We start from the raw sequence: 26,010 nt of genomic DNA, 5'->3' as shown, positions 1-26,010 counted from the left end.
CCAACAGGACTGCCTCTCCAATATCCACCTCTGGATAATGGCAAACCATCTAAATCTCAACAAGGGCAATATAATGAAATTCCTTGTCCCACCAAGCCTTCTCGGAGCTACCTTTTTGGCTGAATACTCTGGGCCATATGCCTACGCCTGTAAGAGGTGGGATGGATTTTGGTGTCAAAATCAAATCTTCTCTGACTTTAGGTAATCAGATTTTTTCGGTGGCAAAATACTTTCCTTTTCAATTGCATATGTTCGTATGAGTTTCTCATCTTGTCTTGCCATCACATTAGGTGCCAAGCTTGAACATATCTGTATCGGCACAACTTGATTATTGTAATTAAATCTATCTTGATTTACATGCCTATATGATTCAAAAGCTGCAACTCTATAATAAAGCCACTAAATTAGCTCTTGGCATACATCAGAGAGCCCATGTTACACAAGCTTTAGTCACCTTACATTGGCCATTTATACTCCTGACAGGTCACCTCTTTGGCATATATAGTTAAATGGAATTCACCTTGCAGGCACTTGAGATCCAACAATGAGTTTCTTTTAGACATCCCCAAAAGGTCTTTTTCTGCTGCGGCCGCATCTGGATGGAACTTTTTTTGCACTATGTTTATAGGAATCTGAGTTGCTGATATTTAGGAAACAACTGAACACCACGGTATTTCCTGCGTTCTAGTCTTGCTTCATAGATCCATTCACCCTTCTACTGTTTCTATCTGTGATGATGTTTAACTAGTTTGGGGTTATTAATGTGACCCAGTAAGGGTGAAGCTGCACTGTAGTAATACCAACCACAATCGCTATATGCTATAATTGATGACAGCAAACTTCAATGGAATAGAAGCAATCCATCCGAGTCTGATAGCCCTATTATGCTGTAGACTAGTGTTTTCCTTGCTTATTCACTGTAATGCCTTTTTTTAATATTAACTCCTTCGCTGCTAGCCCCCCCTGTCCCAGGCTAATTGGGGTAGTTTGCGTTTAGGCCCCTGTAACCTTTTGTCCACATAAGGTATCCACGCAAATTTGCGTCCTTTTCTTCCAACACCTTGAGGATTCCAAAGGTACCCAGGGTTTGTGGATTTCCCAGGAGGGGACAGAGAAATTGGCCAAAATACAGCTAATTTTTGTTTTGTTTTTTAGGAAAAATGGGAAAAAAGTGCTGCAGAAGAAAGCATCTGTTTTTTCTTCCCTGCAAACGATATCAACAACGGGTTTCTGGTGCTAAAATATCCATCTTCCCAGCTTTAAGGAACAGACATACCTTTGTCAGAAAACCAAAAGTTTCTACACAGTTTTGGCATTTTAAAGGACATAGCCTATTTTTCCTATTGTTTGTGCTTTCAACCTCCTTCCTGTTAGGGGTAGAAATGGGTGTGAAGGCAATAATGAATCCCAGAGAACTATACATTTCTGAAAAGTAGACAACATTCTGAATTCAGCAAGGTCCATTTGTGTAGATCCGTGAATGTTTTTCTATAGAAGCTAACAATTGCAAAAGAAATATATTGAAACTGAGTTGGAAAAAACAGCCATTTGTGCCAACGTTTTCACCTGTAACTTCTAAGTATGGCACATGTTTGAAAGCAATATACCGTTACGTCCTTTGGACCCTTTTGGTTGCAAGGATTTATTGGACTTGGAGGTTCACTAAGAACCTGAGGTACCCAGAGCCAATAACTGAGCTGAATCTTGCAATAGTTTTTCATTGGGTACAGGGTATATAGCAATTAATTTAGTAAAATATAAAGAGTGAAAAAGGAAACCTATATATTTCAGTGATGAGAACAAAATATAGAGTTTAGAAGCAGTGGTTATTTGCACATCTCCAAAATTGTGGATACCCATACAAGCATGTGAATTAAAGGACATTTTTCAAAATGACTTCTTTTTTTACACATTCTCTTACATTTGGAAGGCAGAAATGCAAAGAAAGTCAATTGGTAATAACACTTGTTCTACTATTAAATGCTACCTCACTTGTGTGGTAGACCTAGTGCCCACAACAGGAAATGGCCTAAAGCATACTGTGGAGACTTCAAAATTATCAATTACAAAAAAGACCTTGTTTTGCGAGGGAGTCACATGCGTTTTTGGTCCCGGGCTCGGCGGCCATCTATGGAAACCTACCAATCCCAAACATTTCTTAAATCTAGGCACCCGGAGGAGTCCAGGGAGGTGTGACTTGCGAGGATTCCCCACCGGTTTCCTAGCGATAATCCCCTGCGTTTTGGGCCCTTGCCGGTCGTGGGTACTGGGCCCACCCACACAAGTGAGGTACCATTTTTATAGGGAGACCTGGGGGGAACACTGGGTGGTATGAAATTTATGTCTGCCCAGTAATCCCACAACTTTCCCACACAGAAATGTGAGAAAAATGTTATTTAGCTAAATTTGGGGATTGCAGGGGATTCTGGGTAGGAAAACGTTGGGGGATCCACTCAAGCCACACCTTCCTGGACTCCTTAGGGTGTCTGTTTTTCAGAAATATCTGGGCTTGGTAGGTTTCCTTTGATGCCCACCGAGCCCGGGACCAAAAACGCAGGTGACTCCCTCGCAAAACGAAGTCTTTTTGGGATTGATAATTTTGAATTATACACAGTACATTCAGTACACTCTAGGCATAACTACACAAGAGAGGTGCCATTTTTATTGAGAGACTTGGGGGAATGCTGGGTGTGTGGACGTTTGTGGCTCCCCTCAAATTCTAATACTTTCCATAACAGAAATGTGAGTGAAATGTGTTTCTTTTCACAAAGTTTGAGGTTTGCAAGGGATTCTGGGTAACAGAATCTGGTAAGAGACACAAAAGTCACCCCATCTTTGCTTTCCCTGGGTGTCTAACTTGCAAAAATGTACAGGTTTACAAGGTTTCCCAAGGTTCTAGCTGAGCTACGGTCCACAATCCACATCTAGGCACATTGTGAAAAAAGGGTCAGTTTTCAGTGGACAATGTGATGTGTCCACATTGCATTTTGGGACGTTTCCTGTTGAAGGCACTAGGCCTACCCACACAAGTAAGGTACAATTTTTATTGGGAGACTTGGGGGAATGCTGGGTGGGTGGAAGTGTGTGGCTCCCTGTAGATTCCAGAACTTCCCATCACAGAAATGTGAGGAAAATGTGTTGTTATTGACAAACTTTGAGGTTTGCAAGGAATTCTGCGTAACAGAACCTGGTGAGAGGCACACAAGTCACACCATTCTGGATTTCCCTGGATGTCTAGCTTTAAAAACTGTACAGGTTTGCTAGGTTTCCCTAGGTGCCGGCTGCGCTAGGGCACAAACTCCACAGCTAGGCAAATTGCAAAAAAAAGGTCAGTGCCTAGTGGGCTATATGCTGCCCTGGGGGTGGGGGGATGAAGGGGTGGACAGGGGCAGGAGGGAATATCGGGGCTAGTGCCCTGATATGCACCCAAGGGGGGCAGAAAGACTGTGGCCATTTTCTTGGAGGGGTGGGGGCATTCGCATGCCCATTCTGGGCAGCACCTACCCCTACGTATAAAAAGAAAACTTAATCCCTTGTGCCTAGTGGGCTTTTTCCGCCCCCTGGGGTGGAGATCAGGGGCTATTGCCCACATCTGCTTACTGGGGGGGAGAAAGATTGTGCTAAAAAAAATTGGGGGTTGGGGGCATTAGCACACCCATTCTGGGCAGCCCCCACCCCTGAGCTTTGGGAAAAAAATCCCTGGTGCCTAGAGGGCTTTTTGCCCCCCCCCCTATCTGCCACCCGGGTGAAGGAACAGACAGAGGCAATTGTTTTCGGGGTATGAACATTGGCATGCCCATTCTGGGCAGCCCCCAGCCCTACGTATAAAAAAAAAAACAGAATCCCTGATGTCTAGTGGGTTTTCCGCCCCCCCTCCCCCCCGAGGGTAGATCAGGTGTTATTGCCACCATCTGCCTCTTGGGGGGGTCAGAAAGACTGGCATTTTTTGAGGGGTTGAGGGCATTGGCATGCTCATTCTGGGCAGCCTTAACCCCTGAGCTTTGGGGGGAAAAATCCCAGGTGACTAGTGGGCTTTCTACCCCCTCCCAGGGGGGGCAGATAATGGCCTATTGCCCCACCTGCCTCCGGGGGGAGCGGGCAGAAAGACTGTGGCAATGTTTTTGGGGGTGGGGCTTTCTGTCCCTCCTCCCGGGGGGGTGCAGATCAGGGACTATTACTCCCATCTGCCTTCTGGGGCAGGGGCAGAAAGAATTTTTGCATTTTTCGGGGGGTGGGGGAATTGGCAGTCTCATTCTGGGCACGCCCCACCGCTGACCTATAAAAGAAAATCCCTGAGGTCTCGGGTGCTTGCAGTAGGGCCCCTTGTGCCCACCCGGGGGGGGGGGGGGGGGCAGAAAGACTGTACAGAAAGACTGCACATGGCCATTTTCATTGGGGGGAGCAAAGACCCTTTCTCAAGGAGCTGCTACCCCTCCCTGGTACCTAGTGGGTGGATCCCTGCTTGAGGATCACCCTCCTGGGGCGATCCCCAAGTAGGGCTCCACTAGGGAGCGATACCTCTCCTGTGGGTTTCGGTGCTCGGGGGGCTGAGATAGCCCCACGAGCACCGAAACAGTGAAACTAAATCTAAGTTTCAGTTTAATTTCTAATGTAATGATGTTGGAGCGCCGTGTACGAGATCGTCATTATATTGGAAATAGAAAAAAAGGCCTCAGGAGGTTGGGAAAGCTCTTCCCCACTTCCCGAGGACTAAAAAAAAGGAAATCCCTCTGCTATTTGCAGCAGAGGGATTTAATGCTCACATGCACATGAAGGAATGGTTTTGTCATGAGCACACTAGCACTGGTGCTCATGACGGAACCATTCCGTCATGAGCACCGAAAGGGTTAAAGGGTAAAAATGTATGTCCTAATCAAGAGAAGGAAGCAAGTGCTGCTGCATTAAAATAAATATGAACATTTATTTTCACCTTTGTATTACTGCGGAGAAGACCCTTTTTGTCAGCAAAATGAATAAGGTTTTTCAAAGCAGGAATGTAAGGAAGTGGATTATTATTTGGGGTGGGCAGTCACCCACCTCAAGAAATAATAACAATAACTTGTATGGGGGAATTAATCTGAGCTCAACCCCCTGGTCGCTATGGCACAGAGCAGATCTGATTAACTTAGGGCAATGTGTAAAGTATTTATGCAGTACCAAAACAGTGATAAAGTCAAAATGCAAAAAAAATAATTCCAAATCGAATTAGAAAAAGTAAGCTGCAATAAACAAAAATTCACCTAAATGTCAAAAATCCATTAGGGTAAACAATGAATTTTGAAAGTATTAACAAAAAATAGCGTTAAAAAGCAGAAGCGCCAATGGTGATCTATGGAAGCCTTAGACCGGGATTCAACAGAAATTTCAGTCCGACGGTGACGGAGCTTGCATCAGACACCCCTTCGAGGTTCAAACATTTTATCTTCTGACCTAGGGTCAGATGTACATGTTGGTGGTGTGTATACTCCATTGCAACAGAAGATACACACCAAAAATAATCGTCCATCCGCCTGATTAAAGTGCAGGTGGATTATAGGTTTGGCTACCGCGGTGACTACTCTATCACAGACATTGCCAAACCTCGTTGATGTCTTGATGGACTAAGGGCTGTTGGAGAAATGGCTACACGTCTCCTCACCTCATCAGGATGGGTGGACATCTAGCCATTTTTTTTACTGTCCGTGACCAATCCTGGCTGTGAGGGACAGTACAATGTATCTAATGCTTCACCCTCCAGGGGAGATAGCCCCCCTGGTGAGGGTGACCATTCTTATTTTATTTTTTTAAAGAAAATCCTGTTTGGGGATTTTCTTTTTCTAGATAAAAACAAAAAAACTTTAGTGCAGGGTTGTGTCATGCTGATGCAACCCTGAACCAACAGCAACACGCATTGAAAGGAACCGCTGTGATGGCGGTTCCTTACAATGCTTTACAAATGACCGCCAAGGTCATTTATAAATTTGGCAGGCGGTCCCTCTACCAGGGGGACAGAGCAATTTACTCCGTCCCCCTGGAGGAACAACAGGTTTTCTGGCATTATATAAATCAGCCCCTTAGTCTGTCAAGTCCCAATTTTTCAGGGTTTCTAGAGCAGCTCGTTTGAGTCACCTATAAGGCTCCCAGACCTCAAGGACAGCACTAAGTGGACAGGGCTCACTCCAGCAGAGGCCACCTGCAAGGTCCACACCAGGTATCGGTCAATTCAGAAAAACAGCCTCTTGCAGACACACAGATCATCAAATCAACTTCTTTGTCCTGGGAAAAAGAGGGAGCAGATCCAGTCCTTCGGACATCTTTCAGGTCACAGCAAGCAGAGCCCATCCCTATTCTGATTTTCCACAGGTCTATACAGTGTTTTAACAAGGGTGCCTTGAGATGCCACATTTATGGTTTGTACTAGCTAGTGGGTGGGGCTCTTCAAAGCTCCTCCTCAATGTATGGGGTAAAGGGTTCCTGGGGGACCCTAACCACGTTTGCAGCAGTTCCTATTTGAACCACCGCAAACAATCCTTACGTGCACCTAAAATTGGAGGAACCATCTTACTGTTCCTGCTCTGGGAGTAGTTTCTACCCTTCATTAAATTGGCTGGGTAGCTTCTGGACAGCTATTGTAAATTAGCCCAGGAGCTTCAGACACACAAAAGGTAACTTTCTAAATGTTACCTTTTTCTGTAAATGTATTAAAAATCCAACTTGACCAATAAATTGCACTTTTAACTCATATTATAATTCCTTGAATTATTTAAATTGTTTCCTGTCAAAAGTTACAGATTACAGTTTATAATCTGTATTTTGACATTTTCTAGAATATAGCTACAGCCTTGCCAGTGACACTAGTGTTTAGGGCCCAGTATTAATTTCACACCTGTTCCACTTTTAAATATCAGACACCCTACCTAGTGGACCACAAAATGGACTTAGAGGTGACATTCATATTTCAAAACAGGGTTTCCTGGCCGCCAAAAAGGGGTATTTTGATAGGGTAGACAGGTTTTTAGGATGCTGCAGTCAGGCTACACAGGATAGACCTGACGTTATGTTTTCCAGGCCTATCTGGTGGATGTTACAAAAAGTGCTCCATTCCACAGGTGACATTTGACTTCCATGACCAGGTGCATTTTGTACACCATATGCTAGGGACTTATAGACACATTAAATATATAAGTCGAGGATAGGATGCCAGTTTAAAGTGTCCAGAAAAAGGCAAAGAGTCTGGGGTGACCATGCAGAAAAGGCAGATTTGCTACAATAAACTATATATTTTTGTGTTACTCCAAGACTCCTGACTTTCAAACTCTGGATTATTTTAACAAAATCCTGTAATTTAAAGTGGAAGATATGATGAAAACGGCAAGACTGATATCTCATGCAGCAATACGTAAAAAGGCCATCATGACACTGGCCTACTCAGCAGTAGGCTGAAATTATATTATATTTGACAATTGTCGTCCATTTAAATTCACCCATGTCTATAAAACATAGTTTATGAATAAACTATGTTATTCAATTCATGCAACTACTCATCCAAACATTTCTATTTGCACTTAATATGGCCTCAAATATCCATATTAACCCAGTACCCTGTAGGACTTAAATTGGATGCCATTTTTGTGTTTTTGAATAAAGACATGATATAGTGTCTTAAGTAAGGTATAGCTCTGTATCATTAGGGACACATTATTAGAGTACAGTTTTTATATCTACAAACCATTGTAATCTTTAAATGTAATTTACTTGAGGTCAGCCAGCTGTATCTCTAGTGATCAAAGGAAATGCACTTGCAGTACATCTTATCCACATGACGGACACCCTTTCAGACGTGAAACATTGTCATCGCAATGTAACGGCGCTCCAGAAGAAAAAAAATTAAAGATTAAGAAAAAAATGTATTGTACCTATTACACCACTGCATTTCCTATTCTAATTAATATTGCCTACAGTTTGTCTCATTTAAAGATTATTGTTTCCTGCAGACACAATTGGATATCTCACTGGATTCAATTACAAGGTTCTCTAGTGTAAGTACGACCAAAATTGATTGAGTCATTGATTGATTGGCAAAAACTTTCTAAAAGTTCCTTGTATGTTTTGAGGGGTGTCCTATTGTTCATTAGCTGTTGTGAAAACTTATAATCGTCACATACAGACCTAGGGCCTGATGTTACTGTGGAGTTGCAGTGGCGGTCGGGGACCCATGCACCAGCGAAACGGCCTCCGTAATAATAATATGGCGGACCCACGATCCTCTTGCAGCAGTCTAGGGAAGCAATATACTTGGCGGTGCCGCTGCTGCACCGGCAACCATATTACTAGTTTTCCCACCCCCAGCAATTTCATGGCAGTGAGCCCGTCATGAAAAGGCTGGAGGTGGGAAAACAAAGGAGACCCTACAGGGGTATGGGGATGTGTGCAGGGAGGCACATATTGCACCCCCCGTCTGCTGCGCCCCCTTTCCTGCACAGCATGGACTGAAAAGTCCATGCTGTGCAGAAACAGCCTTAGACGCTCCCATTGCTGTGTCTTTTCAATAAGCACCACAATGGGACAGCCGAGCCGCTCACCCGCCAAACAACGAGGATACTTGTAATCTGGCGTGCAAGGGAGGTCGACTTTGGTGGTCTGGGAGCGGGGCGCTGGCATGGCGGCCCACTCCCAAACCGCCAAAGTTGTAATCAGGCTCTTAGACAGCAGTCATCTTGGAATGGATAGATTTGTCTGCAAAAGTTTAGCAAGTATTTTATTCTCTTCCCTAGTGGAGCGAGTTACAGTCCAAACTGGCTGACACAACTGGATCTGGGACTTTTAGAATGGTTTCAACAACATTCAAAGATGGTCCCCCTCATAGACCTTCGATAGATAGGAGGTAGGTTCAGTGAGTTGTATGGGATATGGTAAGAAGACTGTCAGGTTTTACCTGAAATCTCATTCAGATTTCACATCCTGACTAGAGGGTAAATAAGGTAGGACAAAATGTGGACTGGTAAGGGTAGGTAGGCAGTGGTGTGGTCGATGGAGTGGGAGCTGGATGTGATGTCCAGGGGATTCCCAGCAGGAGGCCAAAGATAACATGATGGGAGGGAAAGGAATCAACTTTCCCAAAACAAACCACCACCACTATTAGTCTATGGCACTAAGATAAACAATTTCAAGATGCGAACAGGGTTTCACTTCCTTGCCAAGCAACTGAGCAGGTTGTTGTCACTCCTATGTTTGCACTTGGCTCTCCTTTGAATAGACCTGTTACTTTGCCCATCATTCCCTAGTCAAGTTCTTCCTCTGGCTAAACGTATTGTTGATGTACCTTTCTGTTTATACTTAAAATACTAGTCTGGCATGCCCTTGTTGGTGCTCCGCTCATCCTCACCTCCAGGACAGTGAGCTGTACAAGTGCATATATACAAATTGTAAATAATCTCTTATGACCTACTGAGCGGGTATGTTGACTCCATGCTTTGCCAAATATTGTAAAAGGCTTCTAGTTTTAATACACCCTAATTATGGTGATGGCTACTGCAAATATTAAATCAAGTAGACATCGGCCACAATCAGATGGATAGAATGAACGAGTTAATCAGTTCACTGAATAATACCTCCACAGATTTGTTACACATGACCAAGACGACTGGCTATGACGGATTCTGATTGCAGAGTTTGTACATAACTAATTCCTCTGCTCCCTCAATTCATCTCCATTTTTCTGTTCTTTTGGTTATAACACTTGGATATTACCCACTGACTTACCGTTTAGTCCATGTCACTCTGAATGTGTCTCGATAAGTTTGCTACAATGCATTCAAGAGGATGTAATCTCGTACCGGACTACCCCTAGAGCCACTTATAAGAGACATGCTGATGCTCTCCGTGCCCTTCTAACAAGGCTGGGGACACTATATGACTGTCCACTCAGTTCTTATATCTTCCTGGGTATCTTAAGAAGTTTGCTCTAATTTTGTGGTACACTTTCCATTTTCTGCTATGATCAATCTTGCGTCCGTCCAACTCACCTTACATACACATTAGTGAATCCACCCCGCCTTTCATATCTCTCTCTTAAAGCCATCAACTCCTGATCTTTCACGAAGCACTCCTTCCTCCTCCTTCTCTACCACAAGGTAATGATAGAGAATATGAGGTCTATGCAATCCCTGGTTCCAGATGGGTGAAGGGTCAATTACAGTACCTCACTGTTTGGAAGGGTTCCATCACTTTAGATAGGTCTTGGGAGCCTGCTTCATTCGTCTACGCCCCCTGCTTGATTCAAGCTTTTTAACTCATCTAAACATCAATGCAATTTAAAGAATGAAGTGCTGTCAGGACTCACCTGAAATCTTCCTCAATTACCATATCCAATTAAACACCCAAGGCAGATGAAGAGGAGGGATGGTGGGTAGGTTGGCCGAGTGATAAATGGAGTAGGAGCTGGAGTTGGTGGTGTCAAGGAGATTCATGGCAATCCAGATGTCAGGAACAACATGATAGTGGAAAAGAATTTGCCTTTATCAAAATAAAATTACTTCCACTACCAGTCTATGTCAATAAATTAAAGGAGTAGATTTATATAGCGTGGCGTATTATCCGTGAGGGTATCCAGGCATGGTCCATGGGCACGGGCGATTAGGTGATTTGCCCAGAATCACAGGATGTTGAGCCAACACTGAGACTCGAACCCAGATTCCCAGCTCCAGAGTCAGCAGCTGTTGTTGCTGTGCCACATCCTCACCTGCCATTGAGACAAACCATTTCAAGTTTGTGTCTGCCGAGGCTTTTACTTCCTTTTCTAGGTTAGGAATGGCAGAGAAACTTAAAAAGCACTCCTGGCTTCTCTTCCTTGCCTGTCACCTAAGCGTCTTGGTGAGCTTTTCGCTGTTGCTTTTATTTCACACCCAACTTTCCCTTTGAAAGCACTTTTGTTTTTTTAGCTGTTCTCACAGGTCCACCTCCTATTCAATATTTTCCTCTGACTGGACTTACCACTGATGTATCTATTTATATTGAAATAATGATTGAGTGACTACCTGGAGTACGCATCCTCAGGCATGCATCACCTGGGTCTTAGCCCTTTCTCATTTCCAAGATGGTGAGTGGTAAAGTGCATGTATAAGACTGGCAAACTCTTTCGACATACTATGCTGACATATGCTTAAAACAAATATCTTAAATACAGCGGTCTCACAGAGAAGATTCCTTTGTTAATCCCTCTCCTGTCCCAGCTTCCCCTAAGTCTTATGTATAGCACAGGTTGTCACTTGCTAGTTTATTTGGCTAGTGGCATATGAAGAGCTGTCAGCTTATATTCCTTGCATAGATGATTGAGATACGGGTGCTGATTAGGACGGATGGGTGGCTCACTCCTCGAATAATAGTAACTTGAATCCATAATAAATTATGATTTTAGCAGTCACAACAGATGAGGTGTGCCCTATTAGCAATGGGCAACTGCCCTCAGAGATTAACCCAACTAAAAACAAATGTGGATGAGGCTTGTGTGTGTATAGAAAAACTGACAGTGTTTGGTTGTGAAAGTTGGTCTCTTCCATCATAGCATCTTTAAGACAAGCCCTCCCTTGTTAACATTTTCACATAGTATACAAGCAGTGGTCAGATCATAGCGCATGAATTGAGTGTTTATTTTACCTCACTGTCGCCATAGACTGCAGAATTTGTAGGAAGGCTAATCCATTCCCATAACATTTAATTGACTCCTTGGTCTAGAACGTAATGCCTTTATGGGTCTGCACAATACTCAGCCCCCATTTCAACAGTGGAAATGTCAAAGAGCCAGCCTCCTACAATATTTTACTCAGCATTCTCGTTCATCCCAAAATTCTTTAATGCAGAAAAGTACAGAATTTTCATGAAACAGATGAAAATGTTTTTATTCCCTTTACAGAATGTTCATCAGTGCTGGTTATTGTTTTTTCATCAGTGTTATTTGCAGAGTGATGGCTTACTGCAGGCATACCAGAGTACCTGAAAGTCATTATGTGGCGAATATGGCCCGTTGTAAAATCCAAGTATACAACACTTATTAACAACACATATTGTAATCAAATCTATAGTGAGGGACAGTGAATACATTGTTTAAAAACGACAAATAGAAAAACATTATTTAAATGTACATAAAGACATTAAAGAGAGTTTGTATACTTACAACATTATCAACCTACCAAACAATTTAAAGAATGCAGTCATTTCTTGACGCTGAATAATGAGGCATGGACCTTTGGTACGTTTAGACTTATTAGTGAAGGCATTTCGTCCGCATGTTTCTTGACCATCTTTAAAAATAGGACGTTTCAAATGAACTGCTTTCTTCTGCTGCTGCGACCGAGATGCTCCTGATCTTACACGTATCGTTACTGTGGGAGGAGTCTGACAGCAGATCTGATTGAGTCTCATATTTAGGAATGTGCCTGTTAGAATAGGAAAGTTAACAATACATATGACCAACATCAAGCTAATCTTGTACAGCTCAAACTTGATTTCTCTAACAATCTCTTATGGGGGTAGTTGGAAGTGCACATGTTTTACGGCTGAAACATGCTTCTGGATTTCTGCTTAACTCAGACTATACATAGGAAATACCCCCTGTTGTTTAGTGAATACCCTTTGAGACACTGGATGAATCTGCAGCATATTTGGAACATGCCTGGTCTGCCTAACCTGGGTTCTTTTTTTCTAAATTTGGTGCAGATCAGTCATAGGGTCAAAATATTTTGGAAAATCACTTTTTGGGGTTGCATACAAATATGTTAATGTTTGCTCTTCCCTACAGCTAGTATGCCCTACCCAACTCCCAGCTCCTCCACATTTAACACCCTAGCATTTACCCTCTCCCTTTCATCCTCCTCACCACATCCTCTCTTTCGCTCTGGGAAACAAAATCAACCGAAAACAAAGCAGCACTGTCAACCAAAGATTTTCTACTCTGAAATCCAGCCTCTTCCTTTGTGCCCGACCTCCCCCTACCATCCCCCTATCCATCACCCGAACATCTTTCCATCATGTGCTCCCCAATCCCAATGAACCTCCTCTTGCTCCCCAACTGTCTTTTTTTGTCACTAAATTTTAATGCAGAAGTTCCTAACATAGGATCCATAAAGAGCTTTACAAGGCTTCAAAGTAGTCTATTACAGTCTCAGGTATACTATCCAATCAGGTAGTCTCTTGCTAAGTATCTAAATATTATAGTTTCTATTACCCGGAGTAAGGTTCATTTCAAGACAGATCCTGACCAGACCACAACATGTTCACAAATAGAGGGACAAAGGGCTTTTATACATGAGGTCCAGCACAGTTGCCCAAATGCAATATGAAAATTAAAGTTGTGCTGTTCCTGAATGATCTAGAATTCAGCAATATACATAGAACAGTAGGCCACAGAGTCAAAGAGATGGGAATCCATTTCTTTGGAATGTAATGCCCTCACACACCACACCCAGTTGGGTGTCATGCTTCATCATCGGGCTGCTCCTCGTCTGGCCTGCGCTGCAATGCCTGACGGGCTCCCGATGAGGGGCACTTTGGCGGAGAGGAAAGGCTGTGATTTAGACACACAGGGAATAGGACAGCAGTGTTTCATACTTGTCATATTTGTTTGACATCATACATTAATATGTGATTTTCTCTCCATAATAGGTAGAACCAGTACTACCAGCCATTAGACAGAGTAGGTCATGGTGGCTTAAATCCTAAACATTAATTCATTATTGTTTTCCATTTCACCTTAGTGTAGATAGTTTTTTAACTTTAGGTCCTGACGAATCGCCTCTAGACTTGTAGAATTGCGAAGAAACCCTGTTTTAACTCACAAACATCACACACCACTTATTCATCTACACTCACTAAATCTCTCACCCACACGGCACCAAATGGCTATTTGGACATAGATCTCCGCCAAAGTGCCCCACGGCACCAAACGGCTATTTGGAAATAGATCTCCGCCAAAGTGCCCCTCATCGGGAGCCCGTCAGGCATTGCAGCGCCGGCCAGACGAGGAGCAGCCCGATGATGAAGCATGACACATGACACCCAACTGGGTGTGTGAGGGCATTACATTCCAAAGAAATGGATTCCCATCTGTGGCCTACTGACCTATGTATTTTGCTGAATTCTAGATCATTCAGGAACAGCACAACTTTAATTTGCAGACCACAACATGCACAGCAAAATGAGAAGAAATGCTTCAACATACACTAGCTTATACAAATTACATTACCCAGGTGAAGCCTGTTGGAAATAGTAAAATGGCTGAAAAGGGAAACAGCCTTTACACGGCAGCTCGACCCAAGCTGTGCCTTAACAACGCAGTCCGATCCACAACTGCGTCTGAACAACGCATTCCTTTACCACGTAACTCGATACAACACTTTCCCAACAGGTGCACAGACTGGAGTTGGGAATAGTAAATTATACTATTCCATAGTCCAGCGCTTTCCCTAAAGCAGGTTGTTGTAATGGCTTGCAAGGTAAAGGAATGTGTTGTAAAAACGAATTTGTAGTTCGGACCGCGTTGTTGAGGCAGGCGAGTTAAATGCCTGCATGGTTCCGACATACAACCAGTTGAAACACGGCTGCTGTACGGGTCAGTCAGTTAGTCATATTAGCTTTATTCGACAATTTTAGTCATCAAAGCAAAGGTACAAAAAGAAAACACATGACCGATAGTTAATTAAAATAGGACTTTTAAAAAGCATCAGGCTATTAAACGCCTATGGATACTAATTACATATATGGTTCCATGTGCCACTTATTGTTCAATTTACAGAGAAATTCATTACTATCATACCTTTACCTTACCATACTATTTTCTTAACAACAGTGTTAGACCTGGCATCATTGGCATGAGTCTCTCCTCCATTTTTTTCTGTTTGCCTCCTCTGTTTACGATGTTTTTGCTGGATTATTGCTTTGGGCACTGTGCCACTGCTGATCAGTGCCACAGTGCAAGTGCTCCCTATGTTAAATTGTTACATTGATTGGTGTTACCATGATTGGCTTGGTTGACTTACTGTTCAGTCCCTAGTCTAGTGCACTGAGTGTGCCAAGGGCGTGTAAGTTAACTGCTGCTGGTGGGCTTGCAGCACTGGTTGTGCCACCCACAGAAGCAGCGTGTAAAATGTGTCTCAGGCCTGCCACCGCAGCGCCTGCGTGCAGTCCCTGACTGCCATGTCGACTTGGTAAGGAAACCTACTTACCAGTCTCTAAACCTTCCCTTTGCCACATTTCAGACACCTCTATGGTAGGCCCTAGTGCAGGGTGCATTGTTGGTAAAAGGTAGGTCATGCCCTGATGTGTGTGGCATGACCTAATAGTGAATTACAGCCATTTTCGTTTTTCACTATTGAAGGGCTACCTGCCTCCAATAGGCCAGACTGGGCAGACTGATTATTAACTCCATTATAATCTATCTGACTCAGGGAGCATGGTAGCAAGTCGAGTTTAGTATCCCTGAACTCAGAATTTAATAACACACCCTTTAGGATGGATGGTTTTTAAATTCTATGTTTGAAAATAGCACTTTTAGAAAGTGGCTATTTTCTTGTCCAACTATCTACCGGTCCCTGCTGGTTTGGTGTGTGTGTCAGGGGCTGGGTGGCTCCAGAGGTCTGAGTGAGTCAGTGTGGGGTGAATGGGGCGTTTACACATAGAGTGAGGGAAGAGTAGCCTGCCCTGCCTGACACAATACTGGCTCCGCCTCCTGCTGGGCGACTGATAGCCCTGCTCCTGCCAGTGACAATACTGGCTCCGCCTCCTGCTGGGCGGCTGAGGACTCTGCCCTGCTCAGTGAATAGGCCAGGTGCCTCTGCCTGGCAACACCCACAACAAACCTGAGATGGTGGGAATCTCCCTGCTTGGACAAAGGGAACAAAGGGAAAAAGGGGTATAAGAGAAGGACCCCTGAACCAAGAACTCAGATCACTTCTGACAAGGAAACCTGTACCAAGGACAAGAAGCCTGCTGATCTAAGGACTTGCCTCCCCTTTCTGCCAGAGTGCTGTTTTGCTGTGGAGGAACCTGAAAGCTGCTACTTTATTTTTGCCAAGGAGAGAGGAACTTGGTGTGTACTCTCTGAACACTTGCTAGGAAATCTCCATGGACTGGAAGAGTGCCAGTCTCCTGCTGAAGTCACAGGGCCAAAGGACTTCACCAATTGCTGAATTGCTGGAAAGTGTTGTTTCCAGTACACAAGGGAAAATCTGCAGTCTCGACGCCGCCGACGCCGCCGAATCCAGCTCGACACCGTGAGTAACGGCTCCAGTGCCCCGAGCCTTCGACGCCGGCCGCCGGGCCCGATCGACGCCAGCAGCAACGCCAGTGAGCAGTGGGTATCGGCCCCGGCTCCAAGTGACCCCGTCTCGACGCCGGTATCAACGCCAGTGAGGAGTGAGTATCGGCTCTACCTCCAAGCGACCCCGTCCCGACGCCGCTGCTGATCGCATCGACTCGACGCCCTTCTCGACGCCGTGAGCGCTGCTCCGGCCCGACATCCCTCGACGCCACTGCGGATTGACCCGACTCCGAGGCACGATCGACGCCGACATCTCGACGCCGTGGATCATCGTTTTCTTCGTTTCTCAAGGTACTGTACTTGTGGGGTCTGTTGCAACTCCAGGCTCGACGTAGCGCTCCTCGCGGTCGACGCCGAACCTTGGGAATCTTGTAGACTCGACGTCGTGTGACTCCTGTGGGGGTTACATTGTTGCCGAAGAACTGTGCTCAGAAGAATACTTTGCTAAAGAACTATTTGCCAAGAAGAAACCTTATTTGAACTATTATTTTTCCTTCCAAAGAGTATTTATTAAGACTGTGGTATATTTTTGTCGTTATTTGGTCTTGTGCTAAGCCTTATATAAAAATACTATTTTTATAATAACTTCTGTGTCGTGTCCATCTGTAGTGTATTCACTTTATTACTGTATGTGGTCATAAATGCTTAACACACTGCCTCTGAGATAAGCCTGTCTGCTCTGCCAAGCTACCAAGGGGGTAGCAGGGGTTATCTGAGTGTGTAATCCCCTTTCCCTGACTAGAGTTGGTTGGTCCCTATTTGTCAGAAGTGTATACCTCTGCCAACTAGAGACCGCCGGTTCTAACATTGGTGGTCAGCGGTGAGGATTTGAACTTTGCATTTATGACTCATGTGCAGTGATTAGTGTACGCTACATAGTGAAAGCAGACCATAACGCAGCCACAGTCTGTTTGGTAGGATATTCTATTTTTGTTCTCCGCTTTCCTGGAGCTTATTTTCTTAAACACTGCCAGTTTTGACCATGGAGAATGCCAGAGCTGCTACACCTGTGGAGATTGTGGTGGGGGAATTTGATAAGGAGAAGATAGATTCCTACAAGCTAAAGGATCTAAGAGGATTTTGCAAGCAGTTTAAAGTTCCTACCACAGGTCTCAAATTGAGAGGCGACTTCCTCAAAGCGCTGAAGGCCTGGTTAGAGGCCAGAGATCCCTCTGACCCGGTGGTGGTACCAGAAGAGGAAGAAGAAGAGGAAGAGGAAGAGCCCACAGGTGGGCCAGTGTCATCTCCAGGCAGCAGTGTTTCCTCTAAGAGCCTTTCTCCTGAAGAGTTGGAAGACAGGGAGAAGGAGAGGGAATACAAGTTAGAGATGGCAAAACTTAAATTAGGAGGGCAGTTGGAATTAGAGAATGCAAGAAGCAAGAGAGAAGCTGAAATGGAGAGCAAAAGATTAGATTTTGAGAGAGAGAAATTAGCGTTTGAACGTGAGAAGATGGTGAGGGAGATGGAGCTTAAAACTAAGAGTTTAGAGTTGAATCCCTCTGGTGGCAGCACTCCATCCGTGCCTGCAGAAAGTAGGTTTTATTTTCCTAAAGATGTGATCAAAGATTACAGTAAGAATGAAGATATTAGCCAATGGTTTAAAGCATATGAGTTAGCGTTATTGGCCCACCGGGTCCCTGAGAAGGTTTGGGGAACGGGGTTGTGGAGCCGCTTTACAAACGAGGGGAGAGATACCTTGTTGAGCATGCCTGAAGAGGAAAGGGCATCTTATACTCATATGAAGAATGCTTTAATGCTGAGATATGGCTTAACTCCAGAAAAGTACAGACAAACCTTTAGAGAATGTAAGAAGTTGCCTGGTACTACGTGGGTTGAATATGTGTCTTTTTTCTGCAGAACCATGGATGGTTGGATAAAGGGTAGCAAGGTTGATAGTTATGATGCTCTTTATGATTTGTTTGCTTGGGAGCACTTGTCTAATAACTGTTTTCCAGAGCTACGCCAGCACCTTGTTGATAGCAAGCTATCTAACCCTAGAAAACTTGCTGAGGAGGCGGACCGCTGGGTCAGTACCAGGGTCCACAAGGGTCCAGTGGGAGACTCAGCCAAAGGTGGGCAGGGTCCCCAGCAGAAGAGTGGGGGGGACAGGGGTAAACAGAGGGAGTTTCAGAAAGGGCCCCAAAGTAGTCCCCAAGGGAACCAAGGGAAGGGTTCCCAGCCTCCCCCTGTAAAGAAGCCAGAGGCCCCGACAGGTAAACCTGTTCACAGGGGCCCCATGACCTGCTATGCCTGTAAGCAGGTGGGACACCGTTATTATGATCCCCAGTGTCCCATGAAGGATTCGAATGCACCGCCGCGTGCACCCCCTCGTCAGGTAGCGAGTGTAGCCCTGGGAGGGGATGAGATGGGTGCCCCCGGTGGGTGGGGTCCCGCAGAAATGTCCCTGGTCTCTTTAGGAGACGTGGAAATGGTCCCTCCAACCCCTCTGCCTAGTAACACTAAGAAATATAGGCAGTGGGTGACCATTAATGGCCATAGGGTGGAAGCTCTCAGAGACACCGGAGCGAGTGTGACAGCTGTCAAGTGTCACTTGGTGTCCAGAGAGCAGGTGGTCCCTCATGCATTCTACCCCGTTGTAGCTGCTGACAACTCACAGAGTCAGTGTGAGGTAGCTCAAGTTCCTTTTGAGTGGGGGGGGGTCTCAGGTACTCTTCAGGTTGCTGTGAGGCCCGCCATGCCTGTTGATTGTCTCCTGGGCAATGATTTGGAGGACTCCCCTTGGGCTAAGGTGGAGAGAAAATCGCATCTGGAAATGTTGGGTCTGCCTGAGTGGGTGTGTGCGACCACCCGGTCCATGTCAGTTAGTAAGGGTGTTGATGGGGGCCCGGAGCCTGAAAGTATGGCCCAGGTCCCAACCGTGAAGAGAAGAGGCAGGGGGCGCGGGAAACCGTCCCCCATCGTTCCCGCGGTCCAGGAGGGAGCAGACCCTGAGGGGGATGCCCTGGAACCGACAGGAGAACAAGTGGCCGAACTGGGAGACCTGCCCGAGCTGACCCATTGGCAGCAGGATGGTGGTCCCTCCAGGGAGGAATTTTGTGCTGAACAGAAAGTGTGCCCTTCTCTTGTGGGTATGAGGCAGCAGGCCTCAGCCCAAACGACAGGTGATCAGTCAGGATCACATTGGGTCTACTGGGAGAACGACCTCCTGTATAGCGAGCCTAAGGCTGCTGAACCTGGGTCAGCCCGTGTGCTGGTGGTACCCCAGCGCTTCAGAGCCTTCCTACTGGGGTTGGCTCATGACGTTCCGTTAGCTGGACATCTGGGGCAGGACAAGACCTATGACAGGCTTGTCACCCATTTTTATTGGCCCCAGATGAGAAGGGATTCAGATATCCATTGTAGGACCTGTCAAACTTGCCAGGCAAGTGGGAAAAGTGGGCGGAAGCAGAAGGCTCCCCTCCAACCTTTTCCCGTCGTCAGTACCCCCTTTGAGCGAGTGGGAATTGACATTGTGGGGCCACTGGACCCCAAGACAGCCATGGGCAACAGGTTTATCCTGGTCTTGGTGGACCATGCCACCCGGTACCCGGAAGCCATCCCTCTCCGCACAGTGACGGCCCCCGTGGTGGGACGGGCACTGATGGGTGTTTTCTCCCGCATGGGGTTCCCCAGAGAGGTGGTGTCAGACCGGGGCACCAACTTCATTTCGAATTATATGAAGTCTCTGTGGAAGGAGTGTGGGGTAACCTACAAGTTTACCACTCCTTACCACCCTCAAGGTAATGGGCTGGTTGAGAGATTCAACCGGACCCTAAAAGGCATGATCATGGGTCTTGAAGAACCAATGAGGCGTAAATGGGACGTCCTCTTGCCATGCCTGCTGTTTGCTTACCGTGAGGTGCCACAGAAGTCTCTAGGGTTCAGCCCCTTTGAGCTTTTGTATGGTCACCCGGTAAGAGGACCTTTGAGTCTGGTCAAAGAAGGCTGGGAGCAATCTCCCAGGAAACCTCCCCAGGATGTATATAGTTACATGCTGGCCTTTAGGAACCAGACTCGGCGCTTCAGAGATCTTGCTCAGGCAAATCTGGAGGCCAGCCAGGAAGAGATGAAGCGGTGGTACGATCAGAATGCCACTCTGGTTGAGCTTCAACCTGGTCAGAAAGTTTGGGTCATGGCCCCTGTGGAACCTTGTGCGCTCAAGGACAGGTGGACTGGACCATTTGAGGTTGTGGAGAAAAAGAGCGATGTCACCTACTTGGTGGACTTGAAGTCTCCCAGGAACCCCTTAAGGGTCCTGCATGTCAACCGGTTAAAGCCCCACTTAGAAAGGTCCGAAGTGGGCATGCTCCTTGCCACAGATGCTGGGATGGAGGAGGAGAGTGAGCCTCTTCCTGACCTCCTGTGTGCAAAAGAAAAAGATGGGTCAGTGGATGGTGTTGTCCTCTCTGACACACTGACCCCTGAGCAGCAGCAAGATTGTCGCCATCTGTTGGTACAATTCCCTGATCTGTTCTCCTTAATCCCTGGTGTCACTCAGTGGTGTGTCCATGATGTGGACACTGGGGACAGCACTCCTGTGAGGCACAAGGCCTACAGGGTGACTGAAAAGGTCAGAGCATATATCAAGGAGGAGGTCTCCAAGATGTTTGCCTTAGGGGTGGTTGAGTCCTCTAGCAGTCCTTGGGCCAGCCCAGTGGTCTTGGTCCCAAAGGCTGCGGCGCCTGGTGCTTCACCAGAACTTCGGTTCTGTGTGGATTACCGAGGACTCAATTCGGTCACCAAGACTGACGCGCACCCCATCCCCAGAGCTGATGAGCTCATCGATCGGTTGGGGGCTGCCCGGTACCTTAGTACGTTTGATCTAACGTCTGGGTACTGGCAGATCGCCTTGACTGATGGGGCAAAAGAGAGGTCTGCATTCTCCACACCAGATGGGCACTACCAGTTCCGTGTGATGCCCTTTGGGATGAAGAATGCCCCTGCCACATTCCAGAGGTTGGTTAACCAGGTACTGGCCGGGCTGGAAGATTTCAGCGCCGCCTACCTGGACGATATAGCAGTGTTCAGCGCCAGCTGGGAGGAACACTTGCGCCACCTCCAGGAAGTGTTGTTGGCCCTGCGCAGAGCAGGCCTCACAATCAAGGCTAGTAAGTGCCAGATTGGGCAGGGTTCAGTGGTGTACTTGGGGCACCAAGTAGGGAGCGGCAAGGTGGCCCCCCTGCAACCCAAGATAGATACCATCCTGGCTTGGGAACCGCCCAAAACCCAGACTCAGGTGAGAGCCTTCTTGGGTCTCACGGGTTACTACAGGAGGTTTGTCAAGGGGTATGGCAACATTGTGCACCCCTTGACCTCGCTGACTTCCAGGAAGCAGCCGAGACTTGTGATCTGGACTGACGCCTGTCAGAACGCCTTTGACACCCTGAAAACTGCAATGTGTACAGCACCGGTCCTCCAGGCACCCGACTTTTCAAAAGAATTCATTGTCCAGACAGACGCTTCAGAGCATGGTGTAGGGGCTGTTCTAGCACAGATGAATGAGGAGGGCCGAGACTTACCTGTAGCCTTCATCAGCCGGAGGTTACTTCCCAGGGAACAAAGGTGGAGTGCGATAGAGCGTGAGGCATTTGCTGTGGTCTGGGCGCTGAAGAAGCTAAGACCCTACCTGTTTGGGACTCACTTCCGGGTTCAGACAGACCACAGGCCCCTCAGATGGTTAATGCAGATGAGGGGTGAGAACCCAAAGCTGTTGAGGTGGTCCATTTCCCTACAGGGGATGGACTTTACGGTGGAACACCGCCCTGGTACAGATCACGCCAATGCTGATGGTCTGTCCAGATTTTTCCGCCTTAGTGATGAGGACTCCCTGGGTGAAGGGTAGTTCTCCCCACATTTCAGCTGGAGGGGACACGTGTTAGACCTGGCATCATTGGCATGAGTCTCTCCTCCATTTTTTTCTGTTTGCCTCCTCTGTTTACGATGTTTTTGCTGGATTATTGCTTTGGGCACTGTGCCACTGCTGATCAGTGCCACAGTGCAAGTGCTCCCTATGTTAAATTGTTACATTGATTGGTGTTACCATGATTGGCTTGGTTGACTTACTGTTCAGTCCCTAGTCTAGTGCACTGAGTGTGCCAAGGGCGTGTAAGTTAACTGCTGCTGGTGGGCTTGCAGCACTGGTTGTGCCACCCACAGAAGCAGCGTGTAAAATGTGTCTCAGGCCTGCCACCGCAGCGCCTGCGTGCAGTCCCTGACTGCCATGTCGACTTGGTAAGGAAACCTACTTACCAGTCTCTAAACCTTCCCTTTGCCACATTTCAGACACCTCTATGGTAGGCCCTAGTGCAGGGTGCATTGTTGGTAAAAGGTAGGTCATGCCCTGATGTGTGTGGCATGACCTAATAGTGAATTACAGCCATTTTCGTTTTTCACTATTGAAGGGCTACCTGCCTCCAATAGGCCAGACTGGGCAGACTGATTATTAACTCCATTATAATCTATCTGACTCAGGGAGCATGGTAGCAAGTCGAGTTTAGTATCCCTGAACTCAGAATTTAATAACACACCCTTTAGGATGGATGGTTTTTAAATTCTATGTTTGAAAATAGCACTTTTAGAAAGTGGCTATTTTCTTGTCCAACTATCTACCGGTCTCTGCTGGTTTGGTGTGTGTGTCAGGGGCTGGGTGGCTCCAGAGGTCTGAGTGAGTCAGTGTGGGGTGAATGGGGCGTTTACACATAGAGTGAGGGAAGAGTAGCCTGCCCTGCCTGACACAATACTGGCTCCGCCTCCTGCTGGGCGACTGATAGCCCTGCTCCTGCCAGTGACAATACTGGCTCCGCCTCCTGCTGGGCGGCTGAGGACTCTGCCCTGCTCAGTGAATAGGCCAGGTGCCTCTGCCTGGCAACACCCACAACAAACCTGAGATGGTGGGAATCTCCCTGCTTGGACAAAGGGAACAAAGGGGAAAAGGGGTATAAGAGAAGGACCCCTGAACCAAGAACTCAGATCACTTCTGACAAGGAAACCTGTACCAAGGACAAGAAGCCTGCTGATCTAAGGACTTGCCTCCCCTTTCTGCCAGAGTGCTGTTTTGCTGTGGAGGAACCTGAAAGCTGCTTCTTTATTTTTGCCAAGGAACAAGGAGAGAGGAACTTGGTGTGTACTCTCTGAACACTTGCTAGGAAATCTCCAAGGACTGGAAGAGTGCCAGTCTCCTGCTGAAGTCACAGGGCCAAAGGACTTCACCAATTGCTGAATTGCTGGAAAGTGTTGTTTCCAGTACACAAGGGAAAATCTGCAGTCTCGACGCCGCCGACGCCGCCGAATCCAGCTCGACACCGTGAGTAACGGCTCCAGTGCCCCGAGCCTTCGACGCCGGCCGCCGGGCCCGATCGACGCCAGCAGCAACGCCAGTGAGCAGTGGGTATCGGCCCCGGCTCCAAGTGACCCCGTCTCGACGCCGGTATCAACGCCAGTGAGGAGTGAGTATCGGCTCTACCTCCAAGCGACCCCGTCCCGACGCCGCTGCTGATCGCATCGACTCGACGCCCTTCTCGACGCCGTGAGCGCTGCTCCGGCCCGACATCCCTCGACGCCACTGCGGATTGACCCAACTCCGAGGCACGATCGACGCCGACATCTCGACGCCGTGGATCATCGTTTCCTTCGTTTCTCAAGGTACTGTACTTGTGGGGTCTGTTGCAACTCCAGGCTCGACGTAGCGCTCCTCGCGGTCGACGCCGAACCTTGGGAATCTTGTAGACTCGACGTCGTGTGACTCCTGTGGGGGTTACATTGTTGCCGAAGAACTGTGCTCAGAAGAATACTTTGCTAAAGAACTATTTGCCAAGAAGAAACCTTATTTGAACTATTATTTTTCCTTCCAAAGAGTATTTATTAAGACTGTGGTATATTTTTGTCGTTATTTGGTCTTGTGCTAAGCCTTATATAAAAATACTATTTTTATAATAACTTCTGTGTCGTGTCCATCTGTAGTGTATTCACTTTATTACTGTATGTGGTCATAAATGCTTAACACACTGCCTCTGAGATAAGCCTGTCTGCTCTGCCAAGCTACCAAGGGGGTAGCAGGGGTTATCTGAGTGTGTAATCCCCTTTCCCTGACTAGAGTTGGTTGGTCCCTATTTGTCAGAAGTGTATACCTCTGCCAACTAGAGACCGCCGGTTCTAACAAACAGTATAAAGGAAATGGGTCTAAGAGTCAAAATGACGGCCAAGAGACTAGAAGCATATAGTTAACGCAAATACAGAACACTACACAGCAGAGATTGCCTGATATCTAATAGTCCATGCCCATCCTAAGAATTTTGCCAGGGCAATGACAATAGGTGCCACGGTTTCTGAGCGCAGTAGTCTGAGCGCTATATCGTTTCTTCTAGTTCCCAGAGATCTGCAAATTGGAAACAACCACATGCGACGCGGGGCTGTGTAAGCTCGGAAGGTAAATAACAGATGGGCCAAAGACTCCGAGTGTGCATGGCAAATGGGACAAGAAATGTCGGCTCGCATGTCCCATCTTGCTGAGAAAGACCTTACTGGTAATGAGCCAACTCTAAATTGAAAATATAGCTTTCCATCATGTGGATTGGTTATAATATCCCAGTATGGTTCCAGCTTTTGTAATGGCTTCACATCTAGAAAGTGCCCCGTTAGTGTTGAAGAGTCGCTACTTGTGACGATGTTATCGGTCACACAACCCCAATATCTTTCCTTCAACAGAGCTTTAGTAGGAAACAGGGTACTTTCTGGGTTTTCCCATAGTGTAGCCATGCCAATACTTATTAGGATGAGTCAAATTTCCTGCAACCATATGATTTTTTTGTGGCAGGCTGCTCTAATTAAATCCTTAAGGTCCGCAGCGTAGGGTGTCAGTTCCGGTGTTGACCAGATTCTGCGCCAATATAGCAAGGGACGCAATCTGGCTATATCAGCAAATGACTTCCTACCTAGGTCATGAAGCAGCGGACATACTGGGGTACTTTGCGGAAGGTTAGTAATTTTCCGTAGGAACCTATTTTCCGCTGTAGTTAATTTAAAAAGGTTCTTGAATACCCAAAGCTCTGCTCCATATAACACAGAACTAACAACTTTCGTATTATATATTTGGAAAACTGGGCTAACTGGTTTAGTTAAGGATGCATTAAATTCAGTTTGCAGGGTTCCAGCCAATTGACAGTGCTTCAGCGTGGCCATGTCCAGCTGCTTCTTCCACTTCATGTCTCCCTGCATTATAACCCCTAGATATGTGAAATCTTTTACCTGTTCTAAGGGTCGCTTATTCATCACCACACCGCCTCTAAACGATCTGGGAGGGTTAAAAGTCATAAATGTAGTTTTTGACACGTTGATTTCCAAACCCCGCAGATGGCAAAACTCTTCAAAGAGTGACAGGGCTCGTTGCAGACCGCTTGGTGTTTTAGCGATTATCAACGTGTCATCCGTGAACATTAGCATGGGAATTCTCACACCAGCTAGGGCAGGGGCCTCCGTGGGGGTAGCTTCCAGAAATGTTGCGATTCCGTTGATGAACAGCGAGAACAGAGTTGGTGCCATTACGCAGCCTTGTCGCACCCCTCTTTCTACGGGGAAGGGATTTGTGGCCTGTCCCTGTGTGCCCCACCAGATTCTTCCGTAATTTCCCACATGGAGTCTAGCAATGAGAGAATAATTTGTGGGACATGCCCAGGTCTTGCAGTACTACCCATAATTTGCTGCGGGAGACGAAGTCGAAGGCT

General features: G+C 46.5%; 2 protein-coding genes across 2 annotated transcripts in view; one reads left to right on the top strand and one right to left on the bottom strand.

Moving 5' to 3' along the window:
• Window positions 1–1,889, top strand: part of LOC146816526 (uncharacterized) — a 237,813-nt gene extending 235,924 nt beyond the window's left edge. The window contains exon 4 of the mRNA XM_085610374.1: window positions 1,156–1,889. Coding sequence (XP_085466500.1) covers window positions 1,156–1,263 — 108 coding nt within the window. The 3' untranslated portion in view covers window positions 1,264–1,889. The remainder of the gene's footprint in view (window positions 1–1,155) is intronic.
• Window positions 1–26,010, bottom strand: part of SPDYA (speedy/RINGO cell cycle regulator family member A) — a 702,161-nt gene that overhangs the window by 571,117 nt on the left and 105,034 nt on the right. The window contains exon 2 of the mRNA XM_085610373.1: window positions 12,168–12,413. Within this exon, the coding sequence (XP_085466499.1) occupies window positions 12,168–12,399 (232 nt within the window). The 5' untranslated portion in view covers window positions 12,400–12,413. The remainder of the gene's footprint in view (window positions 1–12,167; window positions 12,414–26,010) is intronic.

Source organism: Triturus cristatus, chromosome 6, assembly GCF_964204655.1.
Source record: "Triturus cristatus chromosome 6, aTriCri1.1, whole genome shotgun sequence".
Classification (NCBI taxonomy): Eukaryota; Metazoa; Chordata; class Amphibia; order Caudata; family Salamandridae; genus Triturus; species Triturus cristatus.
Note: the sequence above shows the minus strand (reverse complement) of the source record. Positions and strands in the feature narration are given on the sequence as shown.